General features: G+C 48.0%; 1 protein-coding gene across 2 annotated transcripts in view; it reads right to left on the reverse strand.

Moving 5' to 3' along the window:
• Positions 1 to 22037, reverse strand: part of LOC135391313 (uncharacterized) — a 63087-nt gene extending 41050 nt beyond the window's left edge. For both annotated transcript variants that reach the window (XR_010421902.1, XM_064621545.1), the window contains exons 1-8: positions 21941 to 22037; positions 18821 to 19473; positions 16826 to 17080; positions 14620 to 14738; positions 14513 to 14560; positions 11993 to 12178; positions 11854 to 11928; positions 619 to 818 (exon numbers count right to left, since the gene is read on the reverse strand). Coding sequence is in view for 1 of the 2 variants with exons in the window: in XM_064621545.1 (XP_064477615.1) it covers positions 619 to 818; positions 11854 to 11928; positions 11993 to 12178; positions 14513 to 14560; positions 14620 to 14738; positions 16826 to 17080; positions 18821 to 19473; positions 21941 to 21955 (1551 nt within the window). In the remaining variant the exon portion in view is untranslated. The remainder of the gene's footprint in view (positions 1 to 618; positions 819 to 11853; positions 11929 to 11992; positions 12179 to 14512; positions 14561 to 14619; positions 14739 to 16825; positions 17081 to 18820; positions 19474 to 21940) is intronic.
• Between the last annotated feature and the right edge of the window lie 3407 nt (positions 22038 to 25444).

The following is a 25444-nucleotide window of genomic DNA, read 5'->3' on the forward strand; positions in this document are numbered from 1 at the left end:
AACAGGTTGTCACAAATAACTCCCTTTGCTGATATTATGATTCCCTTTTCCCGACGGGTCACCTAGAACGACAAGTTGAAGGACCACAAGGATTTCCGGTTGGGTTTTACCCCAATTCTTGAAAATTTGTTTGGGGGGAAATTATCGCAAAAATCGTGTGTAACCCGAAAACGAAGAACCCTGAGAATGCTCTATCCAGGAAAAAAGGCAACGGTACCATACGTGCTTTGACTACTTGTGTACTAATGCTAAGGCGGCCTAGAACCACGCAATACTAAGTACTACTTTTAGTTTTCCACCCTCAGAACTCCCGAAAGGCCAAGAGAGGCCAAATATTTGGATCAAATATACATGAACCGCTTCTGGCAAACCAAACTACTGAAGGAAATCAAACGGAAAAAAAAGGAACAAAAGGTGCAAGGTGCACGAGCCTGAAAGGTGCACACTCCCTTGTAGTTGTAAAAAAAGGGCCATTGTGGCATCTAAAAATGTTCAAAAAGGCTACAATTCAATAGAGTCAATAAGGCAAAGCAACCCTGAAAATGTCACATTTAGGGCACATTTTTAGGCAATTGCCTAATATTCCGGGCCCTATTGGTAATGCACATGAGCCCTCACCAGCAGCATGGCGTTGGCCTGATACGATGGTACTGGACGTATGAGCACCTTCGCTATTGGAAACACGCGGAATCGGTAGCCCAGGACACCAGCCAGATCTTCCAATGATGAATTTGAAGCAGCCTGTGGAAACTGTGGGCCAAAGAGAGATCTCAGGAGTTCCAAGGCTTCCTGTTGTATCGTACTCTCAGAGCGTTCATCTGCGTGTGAGAGAATAATCGCAAACATTGCATCATCCCAATTCCGAATTTGCTTTCCATGGGCGTTACCGTGCCACGAAGGCCTAAACTTCAGCAGTGCATGCTTCGAGAGAAGAGAGAAACAAAGGGAGGGGAAGGAATTATCTATTGGGATGAAGCCCGAGCTCTCCGAGCACAACAACGGGATATAGTGTGTCACATTACATCCTTCTGCTGTTGTGCCCCAGCTCAGGCTTCGCAATCATGGGTCTTGTCCACCAGCTTGCCTGTGTGTATGCCATTTATCTGGAAGGAATTACAATCGTCCTTAATTATGTTCACCCTGCAATCGTGTCACATGTCGAGATTTGGCATCTCGCTCATTGGTGGTAGCCAAGGTCTCAGATAGGCTCTGCTGTCTGAGGCTTTCCCTGGGTTTTCCAGTCTTTCCAGACGAACGCCGGCACAGTTCCCCCTGAAGTCGGCTCAGGACGCATACTAACCCACCTGTCCCCCACTCCTCCTTCCTCTGTCCTCTCACCATCTGTTGACATCTTTACACCGCTCATGGCCATAGTCGCTTCCCGGCGCCAACATGACGAAAAGACATGTCCAGATCGAGACATTGGGTCAAACTTCCAAGGGTCTTCCATTTTTGAAGCAGCCTGAACTTCGGCCACTAAGGAGAACAGACAGACAGACAGACAGATACAGACGCGGAGCTCCCCGTGTGTGTTTGTCGTTCTTTCTAGTGCACAAGCTCAGGTTTCTTCAACTATGGAGTTTATCCACCAGCTTACTCGCACTTATGCTGCATTATCCAGGGGTCTGCTGCGCTCTAGTCATAGTCAGTCATCACGTGCCGCTACGTTTGCTGTCGCAGTGGTCGACAGCAACATAGCGCTCTACAACAACGAAGTATAAACGAACAAGACATCTCCCATGCTGCCTGCCCCACGAACAGTAGTGGATGATAGTCGAACTTTTCCATTGTTTCGTTGTCCCCTTTTGTATAGCCCGCCCGCCCGATATTATTCAGCTGGACCCACGATCTCGACACTCGGATACTCGATACGAAGTTCATAAGAAGACGAATCAATGTGCTTCCAAGAGGGTTCATGTTCAGGTTCAGGGTCGCTTCATCCCTTTTGAAACAGGGCAGGACACTAGACAAAAGAGAAATGTCTAGAAAAGGAAAAAGATATCGCTGGTTCTCGGATTCCCTCAGAGGATTCATGTTGATTCCGATATGCTTGACTTGGCTGCCGGCTTAGCTTAGCCAGCTTAGCGGCTTAGCCATGGGCTTCATGTCTTGTCCTTTTAGTTATGGGTTCCGGTTTCGGAATCTGGGCGACACCTACAGGGGGCGCGCTGCTCCGTCGCGACAGCGCCGCCAGTGGCGGTCTTGGACGTATCCGACGTGATACCACGCCGCCCGTTCTATGCATTCTCAAGTGGAACCGTAGCTTGCGTGGCAACCTCCGTAACTAGAAGGGCTAATTTTCGAAGTGCAAATAATGTGGAACCTTTCTGGGGCGCGAACGAAGAGAATGGAGACAAACTGCACAGAAGTAACCACCGTATTTATAATGCATCTAACAGTACGGAAGGAGAACAGCCACTCGCGTGAGTCGCGTCTGCCCGGTCAAAACACCTGTATAAGTGATACGTCGAGAGGATGGTTATTTGACTCCTCACAAAATGGCTTGCTAGCGAAGGTTATATACGTGTATTCCTCTGACTCCAGCCATTTGTAATATCATGTTTTTGACTGAGTCTTGTATTCCTTTCGTCGTCTTTGCACACATAGCTTCGTCACTGAAATTTACATCGTGCGTCCGTTTTATCCATACAAATAAACACGTGGGGTCACAACTTATTGCCTGAACTTGTACTGCAGTTTTTCCAGTATCTTCAGATACAATAACTCTAAAGAGATCCTCAAAGAAGAAAGTATATGAGTTTTTACCTCGGCTACCGCCGTAAGCTTGCGGGACGACAGCTGTGAAATGGTCGGTGAGTAAATACTAAACCTTTTGGACAACGTAGAACTTCTGTTCTCACTGTGAGACTCGTCATACCGAGAGCAATATCGGCTCTGGGCACTGGCGATGAAACACCTCAATCATTATCTCGAAATAGGTTGCCGTTTGGTCGGTGCATTTGACGGTGATACAGTATCCAGCGGCGTTTCACCGTCACGAAAGTGGCAACTGTAAATCATTGATCATTTTGCAGGTCCTCATTCAGTTTCATTGAAACTGGAACAAAAGAAATAGAATATATATTCGCTCATGTTGTGCACACCTCGTGCAATGGCCGAACGCGCGTCGCAAACGCTATTCGCTGCGAGTCTAGTGACGTGGTGGTATTGGAAGCGTAGAAATCACGAGAAATTAAGCATCTGGTCCCTAATGAAGAGTTCTTTTAGGTGCTGGCACAGTTAGCGATGCTGTGGCAAAAAAAGATACCCGCACTTCACATGTAAACAAAGCTGGCTACCCGGTGGCTATCACGCAAGGTACCTTAGTTAGTTAGTTAGTTAGTTCCAGTACCTAAACCCTTTTAAGACAGGGTGGGCGCTTGTATCAAGCGCCTCAGGAGTAACTTGGCTGTCGCCGTAAAGTCAACTACACTACACCATAACTATACCGACTACACCACTGCAGGCAGGTTGTCCTTCGCTGCCTGTGTTCTTCGCTCCCATTCTCGTAGGTGGCGCTTGGTGCTTTCGCTGGGTGGGAGAGCCCGCCGTTCGCACGGCCGCTCGGTTCCGGTCCGTCTGCGTGCGCCTTCTGGTGGGGAGTCCTCGAAGCCCAGGACCACCTTCCTATTCTCCTCGTGCTTTACAAGTTCCTCTCGGGAGGTGAGGTCCCTAAGCGCTTCGCATCTAAACAGGATGTGGTCCAGATCTTCATCTTCCTTCCCGCAGAGCAAGCAATAGGGGTCTCCGTCTTCAAAGAGCTCATGGGTTCTTTTTTGAGTGAGGAGACACCCTGTTCTGGCCTGAAATAGAAGGGCGCTGTCTCTGTCTCCTCTATACTCTGCTACAGGTGCTGGTGTTTGCGTGTAGGCCGCGTACGTCTCTAGGCTCCTCTTTTTTGACATTGCCTCCTTCCAGCGGTGTTCCTCCTTAGCTGCTATCTCTTTTCGGACTGTTCGGGCCCACTCCCTTTCCGACTTTGCCACGTGTCGTGTGGTCCCTTCGCTGTATGTTCTGTCCAGGGTTGAAACTCTTCGGACCCAGTTAGTTTTTAAGCCTCGATACCTTATATAACGATAGATCCTCCTTGCATAACATTGGTCTGGGAGGTGTACAAGCCGTCCGAGGTAGGTTAGTTTCGCTCGGGCGTCCCGTTCCAGGTACGTGGACCATCCCATTTCACCAGTCACTGCCAAGTTAGCCGTCGCGCAATTGCCCCCCAGCAGCCATCGCCCCAATTCGTACTGGTGTCTGTCCAGTATCTTTAGAGTTTGAGGGTTGTATATGATGGCATCATTTGCATGTGTAGCTGCTGGTACCGCCATGGTCTTCCACAGCGTACGGCCTACTGTATATGGATTATAGGAGTTCTTCGCAAGGTTCCACATATGCCCCTTCAGCCGGTTGGACTTTGTGATGACGAGCCTCTCGTGCAGACCTAGGACTCCGGAGGCCGCATCGCGGCGCCACCAGTTTGTCGCACAGTCCCGGAAAGGTTATTCGAGTTGGGTGATATAGGGTTACTGGCTCTGGTTATCTCTTAATTGTGTGGCTTTCTCCCAAGTTAGTAGAAGGCGTTTCGTTTCCAGGATGATCTACTCGGTGGTTGGGTGGAAGCCGAGAAGGGGCGCGGTAGGTTTCGACAAGGGGGTCGTATGGAGTACCGGGCATATTAACTGTTTATGTTCATTGTCCTCTTCTTCTCGTTTACCTGCCACGTTGGCGCTCCCTACATGGCCCAAAAGGCTGCTAAGCAGACCGCGATCCGCAATGAGGAAAGACTCATCATCACCTTCGCTTATGGTACACTCTAAGAAAAAAATGAGTAAAACGTGGAATAATTGCAGCTTCTACTCCCCTAGTCTGCAATTACTCCCCATTTTAGTCCCCTAACCCAACATTTAGTCCCGACATTTACTCCCCAGGACTGCAAATTGTCACTAAGCTTCGCGAATGGTCTCCTGAATGCGACAGTCTACGTAAATATGTGCCCTTGGTCAATTTGAACGACATAAGGCTGTGTAACTCAGACAACGTAGCAATTTTCCAGCCACACAGAGTAAGAAACAGTTAGTGCATCTTACTGCGCAAATTGTGCCTTAGTATGGCGCAAGATTTTATATCACTCGATATATCACGGTTGACGGTTTGCTTCAAAGTATTTTGATGCATGCGCACCAATTATGTACCTGGGACTCTTACAATAGCGCGTGAAATGCGGTCTTCACTCTGAGACATTCATTTACTCCCGAAAGGGACTATTTTTTGTGGCAATGCAATTACTCCCCAAGAGGAGTAAAAGTACTCCTTTTTTTCTTAGAGTGTACAGCGTACAGCGTGCAACAGCTTCCTCCGCGGATTGTGACGGGCGTGTGCTCTACTCACGAATGAATTACTATCCCCGTGTGTTCGAGCAAATGTTTATCCAAAAAACTTGGGCTACGGGCATTGATTTCGGTGTGGACCGCCTGCCCGGCGCGTTCGGGACTAGCAGACGACCGTTGCTGTCGTTGGCTACGGTACTGTTCGTCAGGTTGTTTTTCTTGGTTGGTGCGTGGAGAACGCTGGAGAAGTTTAAGATGATTGCCCTACGTCATACCTGGGGGTCAGGCGCTCATCTTTGGCGTGGCAATAGTTAGTCGCCAGATGACCGACAACTTTAATCCACTTCAGAAATTTGCAAGGTTCAAGAGCTTCCCTCGTAAATTAAAACTCTCTAGTCAATGAAAAAATGGCTAGGAAGCAAGCGAGCTGGTGAAGATGATGCATAATGTAAAAAACCCCGAGACTAGGGAACACGAAGGGACAGACACAAACACGAAGTCTCAAACACAGCTGAAAATTTTACTTCACAAAACAGAAATATATACAAACAGAAGGGAAAGGAACACCAGTTGAGAACAAAATAGAAGGTCATTTCGGGGGAACGAGCAGTCTGTTCTGTGAAGATTTCTGTTTTGTGAAGTAAAATTTTCAGCTGTGTTTGAGACTTCGTGTTTGTGTCTGTCCCTTCGTGTTCCCTAGTCTCGGGGTTTTTTACATTATGCATCTCTAGTCAAACTTTTTAACTTTGAGTAGCATTTTGAAATAGGTATAAAAATAAATATGGCTTTTCGATTTTACTTTTTTATTTTTTTTATTTATTGATTTTACACGTCCTGCCCGGGTTACTTGTGTCATTTGGAAGGAAGGAACCGCTGGCTATAATCGAACCGCTCAACTATGGTAAGTGTTCATACTGCTGGAAGCAAATTTGTGTACCTGAATTGAGCCATAACTTCCAGTTTTGTGTGTAACGTATCACAGGTGAGGAAAAAGTTACGGAACGAAGTCATGCGAGATACGCTAAACAGGGTGCACGAGGCGGCACGGAGGAAGCGTTAAAAGAAACGAAAGCCACGAAAAGCCCGCTGAGCAGCTTTGGAAAAGACGAAAGGTACGTCTTGCACCACTGTGTCGTAATTGCACGAAAACATACATTGTTGAGCTTTCTCCGCGTGACGCTACGGTGTGTTCCTGTTTCGTTTATACAGTATGCTCGCATAATTCCTGTTGTACCATAATTTCTGCTCTAGAGATAATTTGACATGGAATGTTGTTTAATGCTCTAGGCCTCCGGATAAGCGAGACATGACTGCATTCTTATGCTTCACGTTCGATGGGCAGTCTTCGAACAAGGTTAAAAGGGGGCTTGGTTATTGCTGCTGCATTTCTCTGTATGCCTGGACAAAGATATTGAAGCTATACAGTGAGACGTTCTTATCAATGTGCAGTTATCGCAGCCCTGGAGCCTCCGGATCCGCTTCATCAGTGGGAGCCCCCTGAGAAACCGTGGTTCCGACTGAATGCATACACTCTTAAAAATGAACTTCACCGCATAGCACGCCACTAGCCAACAATCACCTGGAATGATATCGTTATCTGGTATGATTTGTTGAAAACGGGAGGCGTACGCCTTTTTTGTGACACTTATGCTGTTCATAATTGTCACAAAAAAGGCGTACACCTCCCGCTTTCACCAAATCAGGACAGATAACGATATCATTCGAGGTCATGGTTGGCTAGGAGCGTGCTATGCGGTGAAGTTCATTTCTAAGAGTGTACTTTTCACAGCTGCATGGGAAACATTATCTAATAATAATAGACGCCTTCAGTAAGTCGCCAGAGGTTTTGCCTATGACCAGGGCCACACTCTTAAAAACGAACTTCACCGCATAGCACTCTCCTAGCCAACCATAATCTCGAATGATATCGTTATCTTCCTTGATTTGTTGAAAACGGGGGGCGTACGCCTTTTTTGTGACAATTATGAACAGCATAAGTGTCACAAAAAAGGCGTACGCCTCCCGTCTTCAACAAATCAGGGCAGATAACGATATCATTCGAGGTGATATGGTTGACTAGGAGCGTTGCGGTGAAGTTCTTTTTTAAGAGTGCAGCGAGAGGGGGTGGGCAGCCGGGGATGGAACCAAGGGGCCCGCCCGAGCCAAGATCCGACGGTTGCTAGAAACAGGGAGTAAGCCCTCGCGGAGGGCCGGATTGATGCCCGCGACTCGTAATTTCCGTCGCCAGCGTTGCCCATGGCACAACAGCGACAAATACCATAGATGCAATGAAAGACCACATTTTCGTGCAACATGGCTTTCCAGAAGTTCTGGTGTCGGATAATAGGCTCCCTTTACCAGTCAACAGTTTACAATGTTCCTTGCGGAACTGAGAATCCATCATGTTCAGCTGCCTCCGTATCACCCGGCGCAGACCAAGCGCGCTACAAAAACGCCGAGAGAAACCACCAGAGAGCTCCGGTTAAAATAATGAGTAATGCCGCATGCATCTACAGGACGTAATTTCTCTCTCAGGAACACAGCGAGCACACACACCGTGCGAGCGGTTCAAGGGTATCTTGTCAGGCCCTCTGGTCCCTTTCAAATTCCTTGTCAATGGACGCCGGCGCCCGGGAACGCGAAAAGCCATGTCACGGTAAACGAGCACGGGACCGAGCGTTTGAAAAGAACGCGTGCGTGTGGATGCTGGACCTACAGAAAAAAAAAGGTAGTTGGAAAACCAGGAGCATTGGAAAGGAAGGCAGAGTGACCTTCCAGATGCGAGATGCTGATGGAAAGATTCGTCACGTACACACAGACCATCGTAAGCTCAACAGTGTAAATCGTGGAAGGAGGAATTCCTGAGGTCCATGACTGATGGGAATCTTGTACAGGAAGAACCGGAGTTTCCTTTTTCGCTCTCCGAATCGGGGGATACGCCATTGGATGACCGAAATCTTTGTACGTCGCTGAGTGTCCGATCACCAATGGAAGCTATACAGAGTGTTTCACGAAGATCCCCCGGCTGAATAATTCGTGAACAGGTGGCGCTATCGGAGAAATTTCTTTTTGGTAGAGATCCTTGGGTCATCGGCCAGGAACTGAGTAGTGAGCGGCTCATTTGCATACGCTTACTAATTATATAAACATCTTAACTTTTACCTTTTACTTCGCACGCTTACGGATCCTCTGTTTTACGCATCGGGATCTTCAGCGAAAAACATTGCAAGAAAAAAAAAACAAACCCGCATCGACACTTAGTGATTTTTTCGAGTAGTTAATCGGTTTCGGTTTACATATTTCTTGCGCGGAGCAGTGCACCAATGCGCTCTTTGGATCAGCTATCCGGATGTCAATTTCGTGTTCATCCGCCCGGTTGACACACGGGGTTGACGGAAGATAAGGAACAGCCGCAAGACCGCAGGAGACGCTTTGGCGTTCCCTCTCCTTCTCTACACTCTTAGAATGAACTGCACCACATAGCACGATCCTGGCCAACCATCATCCCGGATGACAACGTACTTTCCTTGGATTTGATAAGTATGGGAGGCGTATGCCTTTTTTTTTTCTTTTTTAGTACCAATGATGCCGCACATAAGGACAAAAAGAAAGGCTCCGCCTCCCCTGTTCAACAAATCGGGCGAGAACGTACGTTGTCATTAGGGATGATAGTTAGGAGCGTGCTATGTGGTATAGTTAATTTTTAGGAGTGTACCGACTAGTTCACAGCGCACGTGGCGCATTCGTCATCATCCATGATAACAGCACGCTATCTCATCTCCGGAATGACAGAACCGGCTATGCTGTGTCCCAATTGCTTTGAGAATTAATATCAAAGCATTTCTTGCGGCTGTTCCTAATCTTCCGTCACCCCCGTGTGTCAACCAGGCGGCCGATGAACACGAAATCGACAGCCGGATAGCTGTTCCAAAGAGCGCATTGGTGCACTGCTCCGCGCAAGAAATATGTAAACCGAAACCGATTAACTACTCGAAAAAATCACTAAGTGTCGATGCGGTTTTTTTCTTGCAATATTTTTCGCCGAAGGTCCCGATGCGTAAAACAGAGGTTCCGTAAGCGTCCGAAGTAAAAGTTAAAAGTTAACATGTTTATCTAATTAGTGAGCGTATGCAAATGATCCGTTCACTACTCAATTCATGGTCGATGTCCCAAGGATCTTTATCAAAAAGAAATTTCTTCGATAGCGCCGCCTGTTCACTAATTATTCAGCCGGGGGATTTTCGTGAAACACCCTGTAGAACATTCATGGCTATAGCACCCTCAAGTGAAGTGTCACCGATAAGTTGCAGTACACGCCGATACCCCTTGAGAATCGTTGACCCGTTGCCCATTACTCGCGTACTAAAGAGGGAGGTATTGTGGTGGCCAGGGGCGGATTTAAGGGTCTGTCATGGGGGGGGGGGGGCAGCCTTAAGGAAATTTCGTGCTTTGCGGCGCAGCATCGTCCAGGAGATAGGGTTTTTACATAGGGAACACGACCGTATGTTGGGGCGATCGCCCCCCCCCCGCGCCCCCCTTAAATCCGCCCCTTGTGGTGAAACTGGTGTAATTGTTGGCGGACACCGAAGATGGTGCGCTAGAGCGCGGCGTGCGATATTCTCCTTGTAGGTTCGATTGGAAGCACGGGCTACGGACAAAGACTATCTTGCCCCTGTTTCCTGCTCTTAAATGGTTTGTTACTGCCCACGTACTGGCTATCCTAACTGGCGACGGGCAACAGTGGAAACGGCAATAGAAGAGGCGAGCGGTCGCGCCGGCGTGAGTCGTCCAGATACCGGGGAGGAGGAGTGCAGTGATTTGGCACTGTCGTAGAGGCAACGACTCAAGCTGCTAACTAACTGCGTCAGCTGATCAACGTTTGTCTGCATAGTGATGACAACAGAAGTCAGTTGTGCACTGCTGATCGGAGCGGTCACAGCCATTCTGAACAAGAGTAGGACATGGGACGACGAATGCGAATGCAGCAGGGTCAGTAATGAGAAAGTCCGTACGGTCGGTGACTCGCATAGAACTAGATGAACTTGCGAGGGAGCCCGGCGCAGGTCGACAACGCGCTCAGTCAGCGGTGCCAAATCACCCAGCGTCATCTCACTAGCGGCGGTGAGGACAAGGCGTGCATCCGGTGGCAGCTCGGGAAGAAAAGGTCTTGGGGAATGGCGGAGTCCAGAAGCGTATCGCCCGTAAGGTGAGGCATGCGACGGAATAACTGGGAGGGCTTTTGATCGCAGAGCTCTTCAGTGCCCTGGCACAGTACCGGCACAGGCAGGCCCTAAACGCGTTTCCCCTTGAGCGCGTCATACGCGGTTCGGCTGGTGGACAGAGGACAAAGTCGCGGATTTCGGTGGTCTCCTTCAGACGGGGTAACAACCCCGTGCTCCATCCTCTGTATTACGATCAAATTTGCGAAATAAAATGCATTCTACCGTAATGTTGATCAGACACTGTGCACACATCGCATCCCATTCTCACAAAGCTTGTATTCCGCTGTTTTCGTCCCCGGGGGTTCTGTGAACCAACCGACGTCATCGGACTTCCGACAGTCGTCACGCCGATAAAAGGGAGAGAGGGACTAACTCCGAGATTGACTTTCATATTGTAAATCAACCTCACTAAAAACTCGATCAGTAATGAACATTACGCGCTTTCACGAATTTTCGAAAGAACCCGCACGACTTCATAGTTTCGGATTCACGAAGAGCAGGCGACATGACCGTGGGCTCTGGCTAACGTCTCCTGGCAACAGTACCGCGCGTTTCCGCTCTCCACTCCAGGTTAGAAGGCTGCCAGCAGCCGTGGCGAGGGGACGGAAATTGACCTTCGAGGAGCAACGTTGCCAGGCGGGTGGGCACTCTGGTGGGATGTCATACTTCTAAAAAAATTATGAAATTTTATGATACTTTCGTGCCACACAGAGAAGCAATATTTTGCAAATGTGGGACACATAGATTGCAATGATAAATTTGGTTGGATTCAGGTGACCATCGACATCGGTTCTATCTTCTGTCAACAAAGCTTGTTTTTTCCCCAAAAAATTCCGTGTTAGCTCCGCGAAGCAACTGTGGCTACGAGCGCCATACAGATGTGGACAGATAGAGAAAGAGAGCAAGAAGAATTGGGGCAGGTGGTTAGTATGCGTCCTAGGCCAACTTCACGGGGAACTGTGCCGACATTTTGTCTTTCGAATGTTGAATTATCGAAGACCAATCAACGATACTGAAGATCCTTGGGTAACTCGTAAAATGTATCCTAACTATATGCTCAAACCATTTTTGTGTCTTGCTCACGTATTAAAAAAAAAAAAAAAGAAAAAGCAAGAATTTCTGGAGAGATTTTATGAGCACTTTACATGGGGGAGGTGAATTTCACCGTCGTTTCCCTCTCCCAAATGCACTACCAAAGGTACGATTTCAGGGGGTTGAACCCTCGAAATTCTCCCCTTGCCTACGCCACTGTCCTTCTTTGTGGCCTGGTATTCTATGACGCACGAGGAAGTTTCTTGACCACCTACCTTCCACACATGCGGTGTAGACCTTGGCCATCACTTCGACGAACGTACGTGGTTGGCCTCCTTTCGCTGAAATACCTGAATGGAACACCAAACTGTAAGCGGGATGCGGGACAGAGTTCCAGAGAAGTAGTATACGCACTTTCGAGGTTGGCGGCTACTGTCTTCTCCATGTGTCTGCGATGCTCGAGTTCCCACGTGTAGCGGTACTCGAACTGCGCTTCACGCTGTAGCTTCTTTTTGTCACGGTACCTCCTTGCCCAATTTGTGCAGACAAGCCCGTAGAAGTTGTCACACGCAGAGCCGGACATATCAGAGTACCTGAGTGCTGCACCAATGACTGCCTTTCAGAAACCGCGGGAGGCTAAAGAAAATTCTTCTAATATTGGACCCTGGAGTTCTGTATACATGACATTCTCGGATAAACATAAACAAGCACCCGCCAGAGCTTCCGGTGCCACGAAGATTTCCGGTCCTTCCGCGAATACGGACGCTCGGAATCAGCCGCCATGCAGGATTATATCTTTCGCTTTCCTGATTTGTTGAAAACGGGAGGCGTACGCCTTTTTGTGGCAATTTCAACCGCCACAAAAAGGCGTATACGGTTCTCTCTCTCTTCGCAAATCAGAAGCGATAACTGTATCGCTTGGCACAGTGGTTGGGGTAGAGTGTGTTTGCTGTGAAACCGGATGCCGTCTTGGCACCAAACCGGAAACAGTGAAAACGGCGTGTATACGCTCTGAAGACAGAACTTCACCACATTACACGTTAGAGGCCCGCCTCGCAGGTCGACAACGCTATGACTCCTGCGAGCACGTTCCTCGACACCTCGTAGATTCGTATGCTAGCGTTTGCTCCGCCTTCGCCACGTGGGGTGCCGTCGAATGGCTACGCTGTTAAAACAGAAATTGACCACATTATCACGCTCCTAGCCAACCATCATTTCCAGTGATATCATTCTGGGTCCTGGTTTGCTGGTAATGGGAGGAGGCGCCTATCTGGGACACATTATGCATGTCCCAGATATGCGCCAACCCTTGTTTTGAACGAATTGTTACACAAAATGATATCATTCGGAATGATGGATGGCAAGGAGGGTGCTATAACAGTGTAGGGTACTGTTCAAAGCCACGTTTGGCACGTTGCAGATTGACAAGTTCGCGTTGACCCCGCCCATCACCATAGCAGTAGACGTGAGCGCTAAAGAGCCGTTCCGTGCTAGTCCCGTGTTTCAGCTCGCGAGGCTTTGACCACCGGCAGTGACGTAGCCAGTGGGGTGTTGTGGATGTTCAATCCCCCAGAGATCGTACACTCTTACAAATGAACTTCACCGCATAGCACGCTCCTAGCCAACCATAACCTCGAATGATGTCGTTATCTGCCCTGATTTGTTGAAAATGGGAGGCGTACGCCTTTTTTGTGACACTTATGCTGTTCATAATTGTCACAAAAAAGGCGTACGCCTCCCGTTTCCAACAAATCAGGGCAGATAACGATATCATTCGAGGTTATGGTTGGCTAGGAGCGTGCTATGCGGTGAAGTTCATTTTTAAGAGTGTACCTTTTGCAGTACACTTGGGAGAGGGAGAACGAATGAAATCCTCACCTCCATGTAAGGTTCCCGAAGAACCCCCCCCCCCCCAATATTTTTTTGGCTACGCTATCGACCGCTGACGTTGGGGTGAGGAGATTGGGAAAGGAGCACGCAGATATGCTCAACGATCGCTTTGTGCTACATTCCAGTTGACACATCTTCATCAGACTGCTGCACACGTCTCTTTGTGTCTTCATGCTGAACGCCACTGGTCTTCTGCCGAACGCAGTTCACTCGAGCAATCTAAGCAATTCCGCGTGTCGCCATCTATATGGGGTCTCCCGAAAACTGGTGCGACCGGACGGACCTAAGCGGCGGCTAATCACTGATTGGACACATGTGCACGCCGCTTCCGTCGCTTGCCGTCGATATCTGCTCGTTTCGGAATTCATGGACGGGGCCGCGTCTCCATTGTTCGCCGCCGCCGCTGTGGCTTGTCGCTCGGTCGTATGCGACCATTGGAACTGTTCAGGATATCGAGGACTTAATGGGTTATTAAGATGGTTGAGGTGATGGGCGTGGGACCCAATGGTTCGGCTGATCTATATAGCGCCCGCGGTAATCCGAATACTTTCGTCTCCATATGCTCACTCCCTGCTCAACTCTCCGTCTGCTCACTCATGCCACAACTCACTCGTCACATTGAGCATGGGTGGGCATGAATGAGCCTGCTCATGAGTGGGTTTTGCCGATGTACGGGCATCGCTAATGACGACCCAGTGCGCACACACCGCATGCAAAGTGGAAAATCCAGAAGTGCCATATAAACTTCTCCACTCTAACAAAGCGTCCCGAGGACAAGAGTTGTCCACAACCTCGGTTCTTCTGCGGCACCCAAGTATATACCTGCGGTACCCGACCCGAGATCAATGCTTCAATCTATAAAGGCTGCCTTGCGGTTCGTAGCATTTGACGTTAGATGACATACACGGCATGTTTTTTCTGTCCTGTGTACATGTGTACAGTACAATGTAAAGAACGACTTCACTACACTTCAGTTATAACACGTCACTTTGTCGTGATATGCGGTGAAGTTCCCTACAAGCAATACAATCAAACTGCGCTCACCGTCAACCTTGCAGGATTTGGTGTAGCAAAAGTTGTTTCCTACAGTATCTGTAAACAACAGCGGATAATGTAACTGCTCCCTAGTTGTAGCTATAGTTTGAACTCACAAAGGGCAACTCCGAAGTAGGTGCCAGCCGGTAATACAACGATCAGCAGCAGGCAGCATGGAATCAGGGTAATCATGAAGAGGCACATTAATTTTGAGGAGCTGTACTCTGGAAATAATCTGAAATCGGCTCGAAATTAGTCACCCAAACTGACGTCAGTATAAGGGATTCTTTTTTGCGCGCCATTCGCGCTTTTGTATTGTCTGGCGTAACCATGGTTACCGACGCCATGCCTGCACACTCATTCACATTCACATTGACTACGTGAACGGTGCTGGCTCTACATTCTGGTCACGTGATAGGGATTTCTCCCGTTGCCATTGGATGTGTTAATATACACCCACCATGGATACAGTAGACTGCTATAGGGGAATGCCTTTGGAGTCACACGATGACTGTGCTAAGACATCCATCGGGCCAACGCATTCAACTGAGTCGGAACTTCCACATAATCAAGACTAAAGAGATTTCAATGCATTGGATGCGTTTGCGACAGATACTACAGGGTTGGACAAGATCTTCGAACACATTCCGAAAGAGCATTAGAGCATGTCCAATAACAACGAAATTTGGCAAACCAGCGTATTTTTTGACAGAAGTTTCCACACACACGAACTGCAAATTATACGGCCAACATGTTGCGATATACGAGCCGAAGAATGTTGGAGCCTGTGGATTTCGAGCGCCGTATACCGCTGTCGCTATAGGCCATGGGCGTTCCCATGACTTTTTCGAAGGGGGGGGGGGGGCACGTTCCCCCCTTGCCCCTCTCTCGGTACGATCATGCGCTAGGCTTAGCGCGTAAGCGTACACTTCTCAGTTTCATGCCGTATTGGGTGCTGTAGCGCCATGCCCGAAACCGAAACTGATATGCTATAGCTCTCGTGAAGCGACATAAAATACACTGTCTGTAAGATGCCATGGCCAATAAAAATACGATACTTCTTTACGGCCGAAGCTAAACTAAACGGCTAAACTTTGGGATATCGTTCGCTTCGCGTTGCAAGACGACAGCGTCATCTGCTTTGTATGCTCGCTTCCCCATCCGCTCCGAGAGTTCGCGCTCCCGATCTGTTCCTCTTCATACTTCATTCCTCTGTTGTTCGTAATCCACAGATTTTTTACTTTTTCATTGTTCCTATATGTATTCATTGCTTACTGAGCGTAAACGTTGCTGTTCTTGAAGGCCCTCAAAACTCACGTTGGGCCTAACTTCCGAGGAGCGCACACAGATCGTGCTGTTGCACGCACATTTGAACTGTACTACCACGGTCCTGGTACCGTGGTACTACTAAACTGAGGGTTCGGGAGGACCTTCGGTATATACGTCCCTCATCGAGGGGGACGATGCTACGATGGGTAGACCGTTCTCAAGTAAAATGACACGTGAAAGAACACAAAATGCACTGCAGAACTCGATAACGCTGCGACAGGTGCAAATCCTCACATATTTACAAGGGCTGCTTGCAAGGGCCGATCTATAGCTGCATGAGCTATAGATCGGATCCCACACACCGGCCAGTTTTTCGTGATGACGAACGAAGAGACGTTCCACCTCAATTGGTTCGTGAACGCGAACATGAAGTTAGCCTGTTTCTTTGCCGTTTTTTCTGCGGCTCAAGATCAGTTCGGTTTTCGGGCATGTCGCCACAACACCCGGTACGGCACGAAACGGAGGCGCGCGCGCTAAGCCTATAGCGACAGCGGCATATACGACATTCAAAATGCACCGGCTCTGACAAGCTTCGGCTAGTATCTCACATTATATTAGCCGTATAATTTTGTTGCTTGTGTTTCCTAGAAACTTCTGGCAAAGCTACGGGGTGTACCAAATTTAAGTGTTATTACATACAAACGAATTAAAAAATATATGAAATAAAGTTATGGTTCGTGCTTTTTCGAACTCCGCCCGAAGATGTTGCGGCACCCTGTACATCGTGCAATAAGAAAAAGATAGAAAAAAAAAGAAGCCGCATCGTCAAGAAAAATTTTGCGTTTAGTTCGCCTGATTGCAACGCTGATCTGGATCCTATATACAGGGAATTAAAGTCCCGCACCAGGTCGTGAAGAAAACGTGCGTGCCATGCCTTGCAAGGATATATGGCTTTTGGAGGACTCATTATTTCAAGGTCCTACCTTAAGAATAGTCCAACCTTACAAAAGCGAAGCCAAATTTTTGTCTGACAACTCTGGGAACGATACTGACTCCAAAGGGAACAGGGGTTCTTCCACTTCCTCCGGCAGCACAGCTACTGCTTCCGGTCCTGGCGAGAGCGGCGTCATTGTCTCCTCTTTCTCGGTTGGCGCCTTCTCTTCGGCTACAGGTTCCGGTGGCGGTACTACAACCGGAAGCGGCGGAGGTGGAGGTGGCACCGGTTCTGGTTCCTCCTCTTCCTCTTCTTCTTCCTCAGTAGTAGTGGATGATGTTGTGGTCGTGGTGGAGGTCGTAGATGGTTCTTCGCTGCGGGAGTGAGAATTCAGACAGTCAGTCAGTCAGTTGCTTACTGAGCGTAAACGCTGCTGTTCTTGAATGCCCTCAGAACTCATGTTGGGCCTAACTTCCGAGGACCGCACACAGATCGTGCTGTTGTACGCACGTTTGAACGGTACTACTAAACTGAGGGTTCGGGAGGATCTTCGGTATATACGTCATGCCATCGAGGGGGACGATGCTACGATGGGTAGACCGTTCTCAAGCAAAGTTATTTATTTATGTCCGTTAAGTTATTTTTATTTATTTAAGTTATTTATATTATCAAGTTAAGTTATTTATTTATGTCAGTTAAAAAATACAATGTTCAATTGGACCGTGAGGGCAAGCCCTGTGATACGGTCCTATCACACCAAGAACACAATAATGTACACATAAAAAAGAAGAGAAAAAAAAGGAAAGACAAAGAAACGTGCAATAAATGTACGCTTTTAGACGGGGGGTTCAACGTTGTTATCACTATAAGAATCACAATAAGAACAAAAGGAGAGAGAAAAGAAAAACAAAAACAAAACAAATGTGCAATGTGCAGTGAACATACACTTTCAGACACGAGTTTCGACATTGTTATCCTGATAATAAATTCGGCACAAATGTTAGAATACTGAAAACTTATCAATGGCTCGTATGGCAATAGGAGGCTCATTCCAAAGATGAGTACCAAAAGACGTGATTGAGAAGAAGCCAAAATTAGTGCGAAAAGTAGGGTACTGAAATGAAAGTGGTACATTTCTAAGGCAGTATGATGACTGTACATTTTGTAACTGTAGCTCAGAGCTGTCTGTGGACCCATAAAAAAAAAGTATGTATGCATAAGTAGCGAGATTTTATATTTTAGAAGATCAAAGATGCTAAGAACAGCGAATAGAGGAAACGCAAATGACACAGAATCCCGGAGATTCATTGAAAGCATAATTCTCAGGGCTCGTTTCTGGGCTAAAAATAGTGGGTTGAGATGAGAGCTGTACGTGAGACCGTACACCTCAAGACCATAGTTTATATGAGAGTGTACTAAAGCATGTTTAACATTTAAACGTGTGGTAGTCGGAACTAAGTGCTTTAATTTTGCAAGCGCATAAAGCCCACCAGATAGTTTGCTACGTACCACGTCAATATGTTGCCAGTTGAGATTTTCTTGTAAAATTACAAAGCGCACAGAAGTAGCTCGTGTGAGGACTTTGTGTCCAAAAAGGATCTTGTTTTCAGCAAAATCAAGACTCTCCTGGGAAGGGTGAAAAACGATGTATGACGTCTTCTGTAAGTTAATAACAAGTTTGTTGCATAGTAGCCAGTGTCGGTATTTATCAAGAACGGAGTTAGCCTTGGAAAACAGTGTTGAAAGATTGTCAGACTTTATAAATATGCTTGTGTCATCCGCATAAAGAAAACAACTAGTACATAGATACTCAGGTAAGTCATTAATATAAACAAGAAATAAGAACGGGCCCAGAATCGAGCCGTGAGGCACACCAGTTTCTACAGACCCTAGATCAGAATAACTCTCAGCATGATAAACGAATTGCTTCCAATCGCTCAGGAAACTTACAAGTAATTTTAATTGTGTTCCTCTAATACCGTAACATTCCAACTTAAGTCAAATGCCTTTGATAAGTCAACGAAACTACCCATAGTTAAAAGTCATAGAAAAAATTGGGTTTAGTGTGGGCCAAGTTAGTGTATGAGCTTTGAGGCCATGCGACATAACATTACCGCTCACGACGCCTTCGTTCGGCGACTTCCTCTTCCTCTCGTCGCTGCTTTATGATTTTCGGAATGAGCATGGGCAACATGGCAGCTTCAGGAGCTGACGGAGCAGGCTGAGCAGGCGGCGGGGGGAGGGCATACTGAGGCGGTGGCGGTAGTGCTGGAGGTGGGGCGACGACAATTGGCGCGGACGGCTGAGCTGATGGCATTGGGTACGGTATCGGGTATGGTACTGGTATCACAATCGGGCGCTGCGGAACCTGAAGAAATATGGGAGGACGGCGTTGGGGTGCCAGAGGAAGGAACATTGGAACGGGCAAGGGAATGACAGATGCGGAAGGAGGGCGGACTTGCTGCTGTTCTGAATAGATTGGGACGAGGGGAGAGGGGAGTGTGGGAGGAGGCTCGGGTGAAGTGGCGGAACGTTGGTCGCTGTAGGATGGGCAAACAATATTTTCGGATCTGTAGTGATGTAGTGGACGTGATTGACGAACAACGGATGCGAGGGCCGCCACTGGGTCAGAAGAAGAGCGAATGATGGAACGTGGGGGTCGAGTGTGAGGAGGAAGTGCGGGACGGGGTGGCGGAGGAAGCTGTGGTTCCTCGTCCTGTGCCGCTTGCGGGTAGTAGATGAAATGTTGTTCCCATTCGTCCAAGTCCTAAAACAATGTAGAGAGTATAGTGAAATAGTATCTCCGTGTAGAGATAGGGCGTTTTTCTACGCACACTACCACGTCCAACAAGTTCACTCCAGACAGTCTTTGCAGTGTCTGCATAACACGCTGAAGGCTAAGTAGCATGATACCGTTCTCTCTTTTCATTGTTGGAAGCGGCATCTGCACGCCCTGTCTGTAAACTCTAAACAAAGAAACAAGTGTGCGCACGCACGCGCGCGCACACACACACACGCACGCACACACGCACACACACACAGCACGCTGCTAGCGAGCCATCATTCTGTGTGATTATGCCATAGCGTGATATCGCGAGTTAACATGCCAGCACACTAAAGACTGCAAGTAGATATCAGAACTTCACCGCATAGCCCGCGCTAAGCCAACCACCATCCTGAGTGATATCGTTCTGTACCCTGATTGGTCAGAAATGGTAGGCGCACGCTTTCTTGTGACACTTATGGAATTATGGTAATCGTCGCAAAAAGGCGTACACGGGCACGGGCTTTCCACAAAACAAGAGAGAGAGCGGAATCATTCCGTGCAATGATTGATCTTCACCGTGCTTTGTGGTGAAGTCAGTATAGATGAGCCTCAATTTCTCGCATAACGTACACTCTTAGAAATGAACTTCACCGCATAGCACGCTCCTAGCCAACCGTCATCTCGAATGATATCGTTATTTGCCCTGATTTGTTGAAAACGGGAGGCGTACTCCTTTTTTGTGACAGTTGTGAACAGCATAAGTGTCACAAAAAAGGCGTACGCCCCCAATTTTCAACAAATCAGGGCCGGTAACAATATCATTCGAGATTATGATAGGCTAGGAGCGTGCTGTGCAGTGAATTTTATTTCTAAGAGAGTAACGAACTAAAAACAGAGCTTCACCGCATAGCACGCTCCTAGCCAACCGCCATTCCGAATGAGAACGTTTTCTCCCTTGATATGATGAAAACGTGGGGCGTACGCCATTTTTGTGGCAATTATGAATTGCACAATATGCCACAAAAATGGCGTCGGCCGGCGTTTTCAGCAGTCGGCATTTCGGGTTTTCACTCGGGAAGATGGTGGGGGTAGGAGCGTCCATTTGCGGTCCATTTTTAAGAGCGAAGGCTCATATGAATGAATTCTTCCAAGTGACACAACACTGAGATAGCAGCGAGGGACTCCCCTCCGGGTACATCGGGTTTGACAAGATATCGAATATTTACTCTTGAAAACTGGCTCTAACTTGACCTATTGTACGCAACCGTGTACCGACCGGTGCACGTAGGCACGCACGCACACACGCAGGCCAGTATCCCTGTGGCCTTCTTCGAACACTCCTTTGGACTTCGAGCCCTAGCTGTTGCCCATGTGTTTTCCTAAGAGCTTCCAATTTGGTTCATCGAGGAGTCATATCAACATCATGCAAGTTAATCTCATGATGGCGTACATAGATTGTATTGCTATTGCGCTAGTGGGGTCTTCACTAAATGCAGTCTTAATTCTGCCTTGGTTGCTTTCGACTTAAGCATATCTAGGCTCATGTGCGCATTTCTGGCTAAAATGCGCCAGCAGCTCCGGCGACCACAAAACGTCCTGCGAGGCCTACGCAGCTCTAAGAGTATACTGTCAGAGGATGTAATATCGTGAAGCAGAAAACGCAGTGGTATACGACGGTAATTTCCATACTTGACCGGTAGGGGTGGAACGATACCGACATTTTCCTCACTCGTTGTTATCAAGGGTATCCATGTATATCCGTCCCCCCCACCCCACCCCACCCCACCCCACCCCACCCCAAGGCACGGACTAGGCGGTGCGGGCGTCGAGACTGTGCCTCGGGTTAGGTCAGAAGGTCCTCAGCCAAGGTGCCGGATCGCCATCAAGAAACCGGCGATAAAATTTAATTTTTATACGTTTCACGCAATATACGAGGGCCATTCCTGCTTAATTTGGTTACTAATTTGCTCCTCTTTCACGTAAAAGCGTTTGATTTTTGTTTTTATTCTTTTTTCTTTAAAAAAGCCAGCGGTCCGGATACTGAACTACATCCCCACAAAGTATTGTAAAAGGAATGGCTTGTTGTCAAAGCCGCCATATAGTGTTCCATTGGCGAGACCGTGGAAATATGAGATGGAAGAGAAGGTCATGTGCGAGCAGAAACCCCTTGTTTATCCAACTTTTTTTTTTTTTAACTTTCGGGGATCGTTCCAGTCAAAAGCGGGACAAAGCACTTCCCAGTCAGGCTCGTGGGACAGAAGGACCACGACCGCAAAAGTGGGACATGTCCGGCCTAGATCGGGACGTTTGGTCATATTCTACTGGATATTAGTACGGGAACTATTAATGAATTCAAAAGACATGCGCGCACTCGCCCATGGAGATATCGTTGTTGCCAACATTTACTTTGAGGAGGCGCGAAGAAATGATTGCGGAGAATCAAGTGTCCTTATTCGTGAGTACTTACATCGTCTAGACACATGGCAAATGGTTCCTGTAATCAGACGAGCAAAATGACAGGTCGAACGTTACACTTCAGCGGCCAGAACAAGTATGATTCACGCGCGAGAACCGGAATCCTTCTTTTTCATCGTCAAGCTTTTCATCTGTGATCCACTGTGAAAACGAAACTACATCACCTATTTACACATTTGTTTGTTTTAGAAATAGTATGCAAAACGCAAACTGTCCACCATAAACATAAGCGGATCCCTCCCACTTTCAACAAATCAGGAGGCCGAACGATAACAAACGCTACACACGCTTAAAAGACGTGACGTAACAATGGGTGCCTTAAGTAGGCGCCCCTCTTTTGGCGCACTCAAATCGGGGGTATGACACACACGGAGAGGCCACTAAACAGCAAAAAAGCAACTTTGGAGCGCTACACTGTTCGCTCGCTGACGCCGCTTCCTGTTGTCTGCAGTGCACAGATAGAGGACACGTTGGCTTAGTTTGAACGTATAGTAACGTTGGAAGAGCGGTTGTGAAGACTTCTCCTTATTACGGCGAATGAAATGGAAAAGATGGGAATTCGTAACAGACGTCAGAGGAGCGACTTACTGTGAAGATGACTGCGTGGCGTGAAGGTGTCTGCATGAAAGGCACTGCACTTCCCGCGAATAACCGCCGATATCCGTGTGGAGGTTGTCCACTAATAGAAAAGCATGATAACAGCCGTAAAAATATTACAAATGAAGCATTTGGTAATATACAAACTCCGTATTTTGCTTCTGAGTCAGTCCACAGTTCAAATATGGTTTGCCGGCGCTAAACAGGAAGTACGTCACGGAAAATCTCAAGCATCCGGGCGCTTGTCGTCTGCTTCCATGCACCCAAATGAAACTGCAGCGGAAAAGCAGCTCGAAGTCTCACACTCCTGGGCGCGCGAGTGGCGCATCTTTCGCGTTAAGCGAGTGGAGTCTGAAACACTCGCGCTCCAGGGTGCCTACTTAACGCACCCAACGAAGAATCCGTCAACGACGACCGTGCTTTTGGCGGCCGTAGCTATGGAGACAAGCCGCGATTAACCGCATGGAGGTCCACTGGTAGCCACAGAAGGCCAGACGTTGCAATCGTCTGCGGCGATAAGCTGTCATCCTGATTTTATACCGGGTGTTTCAGTTAAATCCCCGGGCTAAATTATTCCGCGGTGCACCAATCGACGAACTTTCTTTTTTACAAGTATCTATCCGATACCACCTACAAGCTACGCACCGTGTGAATGAGTGGGAGGCGCTCATTATTTATATAAAAATTCAAACGAGTTTCGTGAAAATACATTACTTCTAAACCGAACGCACCATGAATGTGAATGGAAGGGTGATCGTGCACCAACGCCGGAAGTCTTCCCCTCCTAGTGTGAAGAAGTCTTGCTGCAGGATGGTGGTCGACGCTGACTCCCAATTTCCGTACCAGCAGGGACACAGGGATGTTACGCCGACGCTGTGACACAGCTTTGCAGCATGCTGCCCATAGAACCTGTGCTACAAGTGCACTCATCCGGTGGCACGACTGTCGACGATGGAAAGGCACTGGGCAGATGATGTTCGTATGCTGCCCAACTAATTTCCAAAAAATTATTGCAATCCGACAGTCAAAAAGCACCTGGCGGTTGGTCCCTAACTTCGCCGAAAGAATCGGAAAAGAAAGTATAAATGCGGTTAGTGAACATTGCGCGCTTCCACGACTTTTCTAAAAAAAAATCCTCACGAAACTTTATAGTTTCGGACTCTCGAAGATCAGGCGACGACACCGAGAGCTCTGGTCCCTGGCCCCTGGTCTGCGGGTGCGGGTCCACATTTTTGGTATTGTGCGTGTAGCGCGTCGGGTGCGGGTGTCACTATTGACTCCGGAGTGGTAACAGGTCGGACGCGGGTTACACGTTCAATTAAAACACATCCGATTTCCAAACCGAAACCTGAAACCAGGTTGAGGGCGGGTGAGGGTCTTTTTTCGGGTAAAACGCGGGTTGCGGGACTGGTGCGGGTAGTGCACCTGCACTCTTAGAAATGATGGTGGTGGTGGTGGTGGTGGTGGTGGTGATAGGGCTTGCCGTTGTCGGCCTCACGTATGTGGGCAACGTCACGACTCACGCCCTGGGGGAATGTGCGTCCTGGGCCGACTTCTAAGGGAACTGTGCCGACATATATCTGAAAGCGTCTGAGGAAAACCCAGGAAGACCCTTAGAAATGAACTTCACCACATAGCACGCTCCTAGCCAACCATCATCCCGAATGACAACTTTCTCGCCCCTGATTTGTTGAAAACGGGAGGTGGAGCCTATTTTGTGCTCATTATGCACGGCACAAAATAGGCTCCTCCTCCCGTTTTCAACAAATCAGGGTCGAGAACGTTGTCATTCGGTGTGCTGGTTTGCTAGGAGCGTGCTATGAGGTGAAGTTCATTTTTAAGAGTGTGCGGGTACGTGTCGGATGCGGTACGAGATATACCAAACCGGTGCAGGGCCTATGCCTACACTCTAAAAACAGAACTTCACCGTATAGCACGCTGTGCTCCAACCATTGTCGCGAATGATAGGGTTATCGCTTCTGATTGGAAGAGAGAGGGAGGCAAACGCCTTTTTGTGGCAATTTTCATATATCCAAATTGCCAGAAAAAGGCGTGCGCCTCCCTCTCTCTTCGAATCAGAAGCGATAACCATATCATTCGCGACAATGGTTGGCGCACAGCGTGCTATGCGGTGAAGTTCTGCTTTCAGAGCGTATAGCAACAGCCCGCGTCTCCGCACCTCTGTGTCAAAGGAGGCGAAAATCGACCTTCGAGGACTTCATGACGTCGTATACTACACTCTAAAAACAGAACTTCACCGCATGGCACACTGTGAGCCAACCATTGCCACGAATGATAGCGTTATCGAATCTGATTCGAAGAGAGAGGAGGCGTACGCCTTTTTCTGGCAATTTGGATATATGAAAATTGCCACAAAAAGGCGTACGCCCCCGTCTCTCTTCGAATCAGAAGCGATTACCCTATCATTCTTGCCAATGGTTGACGCACAGCGTGCTATGCGGTGAAGTTCTGTTTTTAGAGTGTAGTAAAAGATAGAAATTAATTTTATGATACTTTCGTTTCACAGAGAGATTCAATATTTTGGAGAATACAGTGGTGTACACGTGTATTGACATAAATTCTGGAGACACGAGATATATACAGCTCGTAGTTGGCAGTTGCACTTGAAGTGTTGTAAACCAAATAGAAGACCAACGACACACAGCACAACAAATGACTGATGCAACGCGGCCTCGGTGCCCGAATTAATCTATGAGCAATCCCGTCTTTTATCTCCGTCATGCATTCACTTAGTAACTAGTAACGATAAACTGGAAGCAGGCAAGGTCTCCTGTTAGGGGAGAACGGCAGCGCAAGACCCCGCCCAGGAACAAGTGTTGAGGTCACTCTCTCTCGTCCTACTTCACCATAAAGACTCTCACCTGGAAGAGACTCGACC

This window comes from Ornithodoros turicata, chromosome 4 (assembly GCF_037126465.1).
Source record: "Ornithodoros turicata isolate Travis chromosome 4, ASM3712646v1, whole genome shotgun sequence".
Lineage (NCBI taxonomy): Eukaryota > Metazoa > Arthropoda > Arachnida > Ixodida > Argasidae > Ornithodoros > Ornithodoros turicata.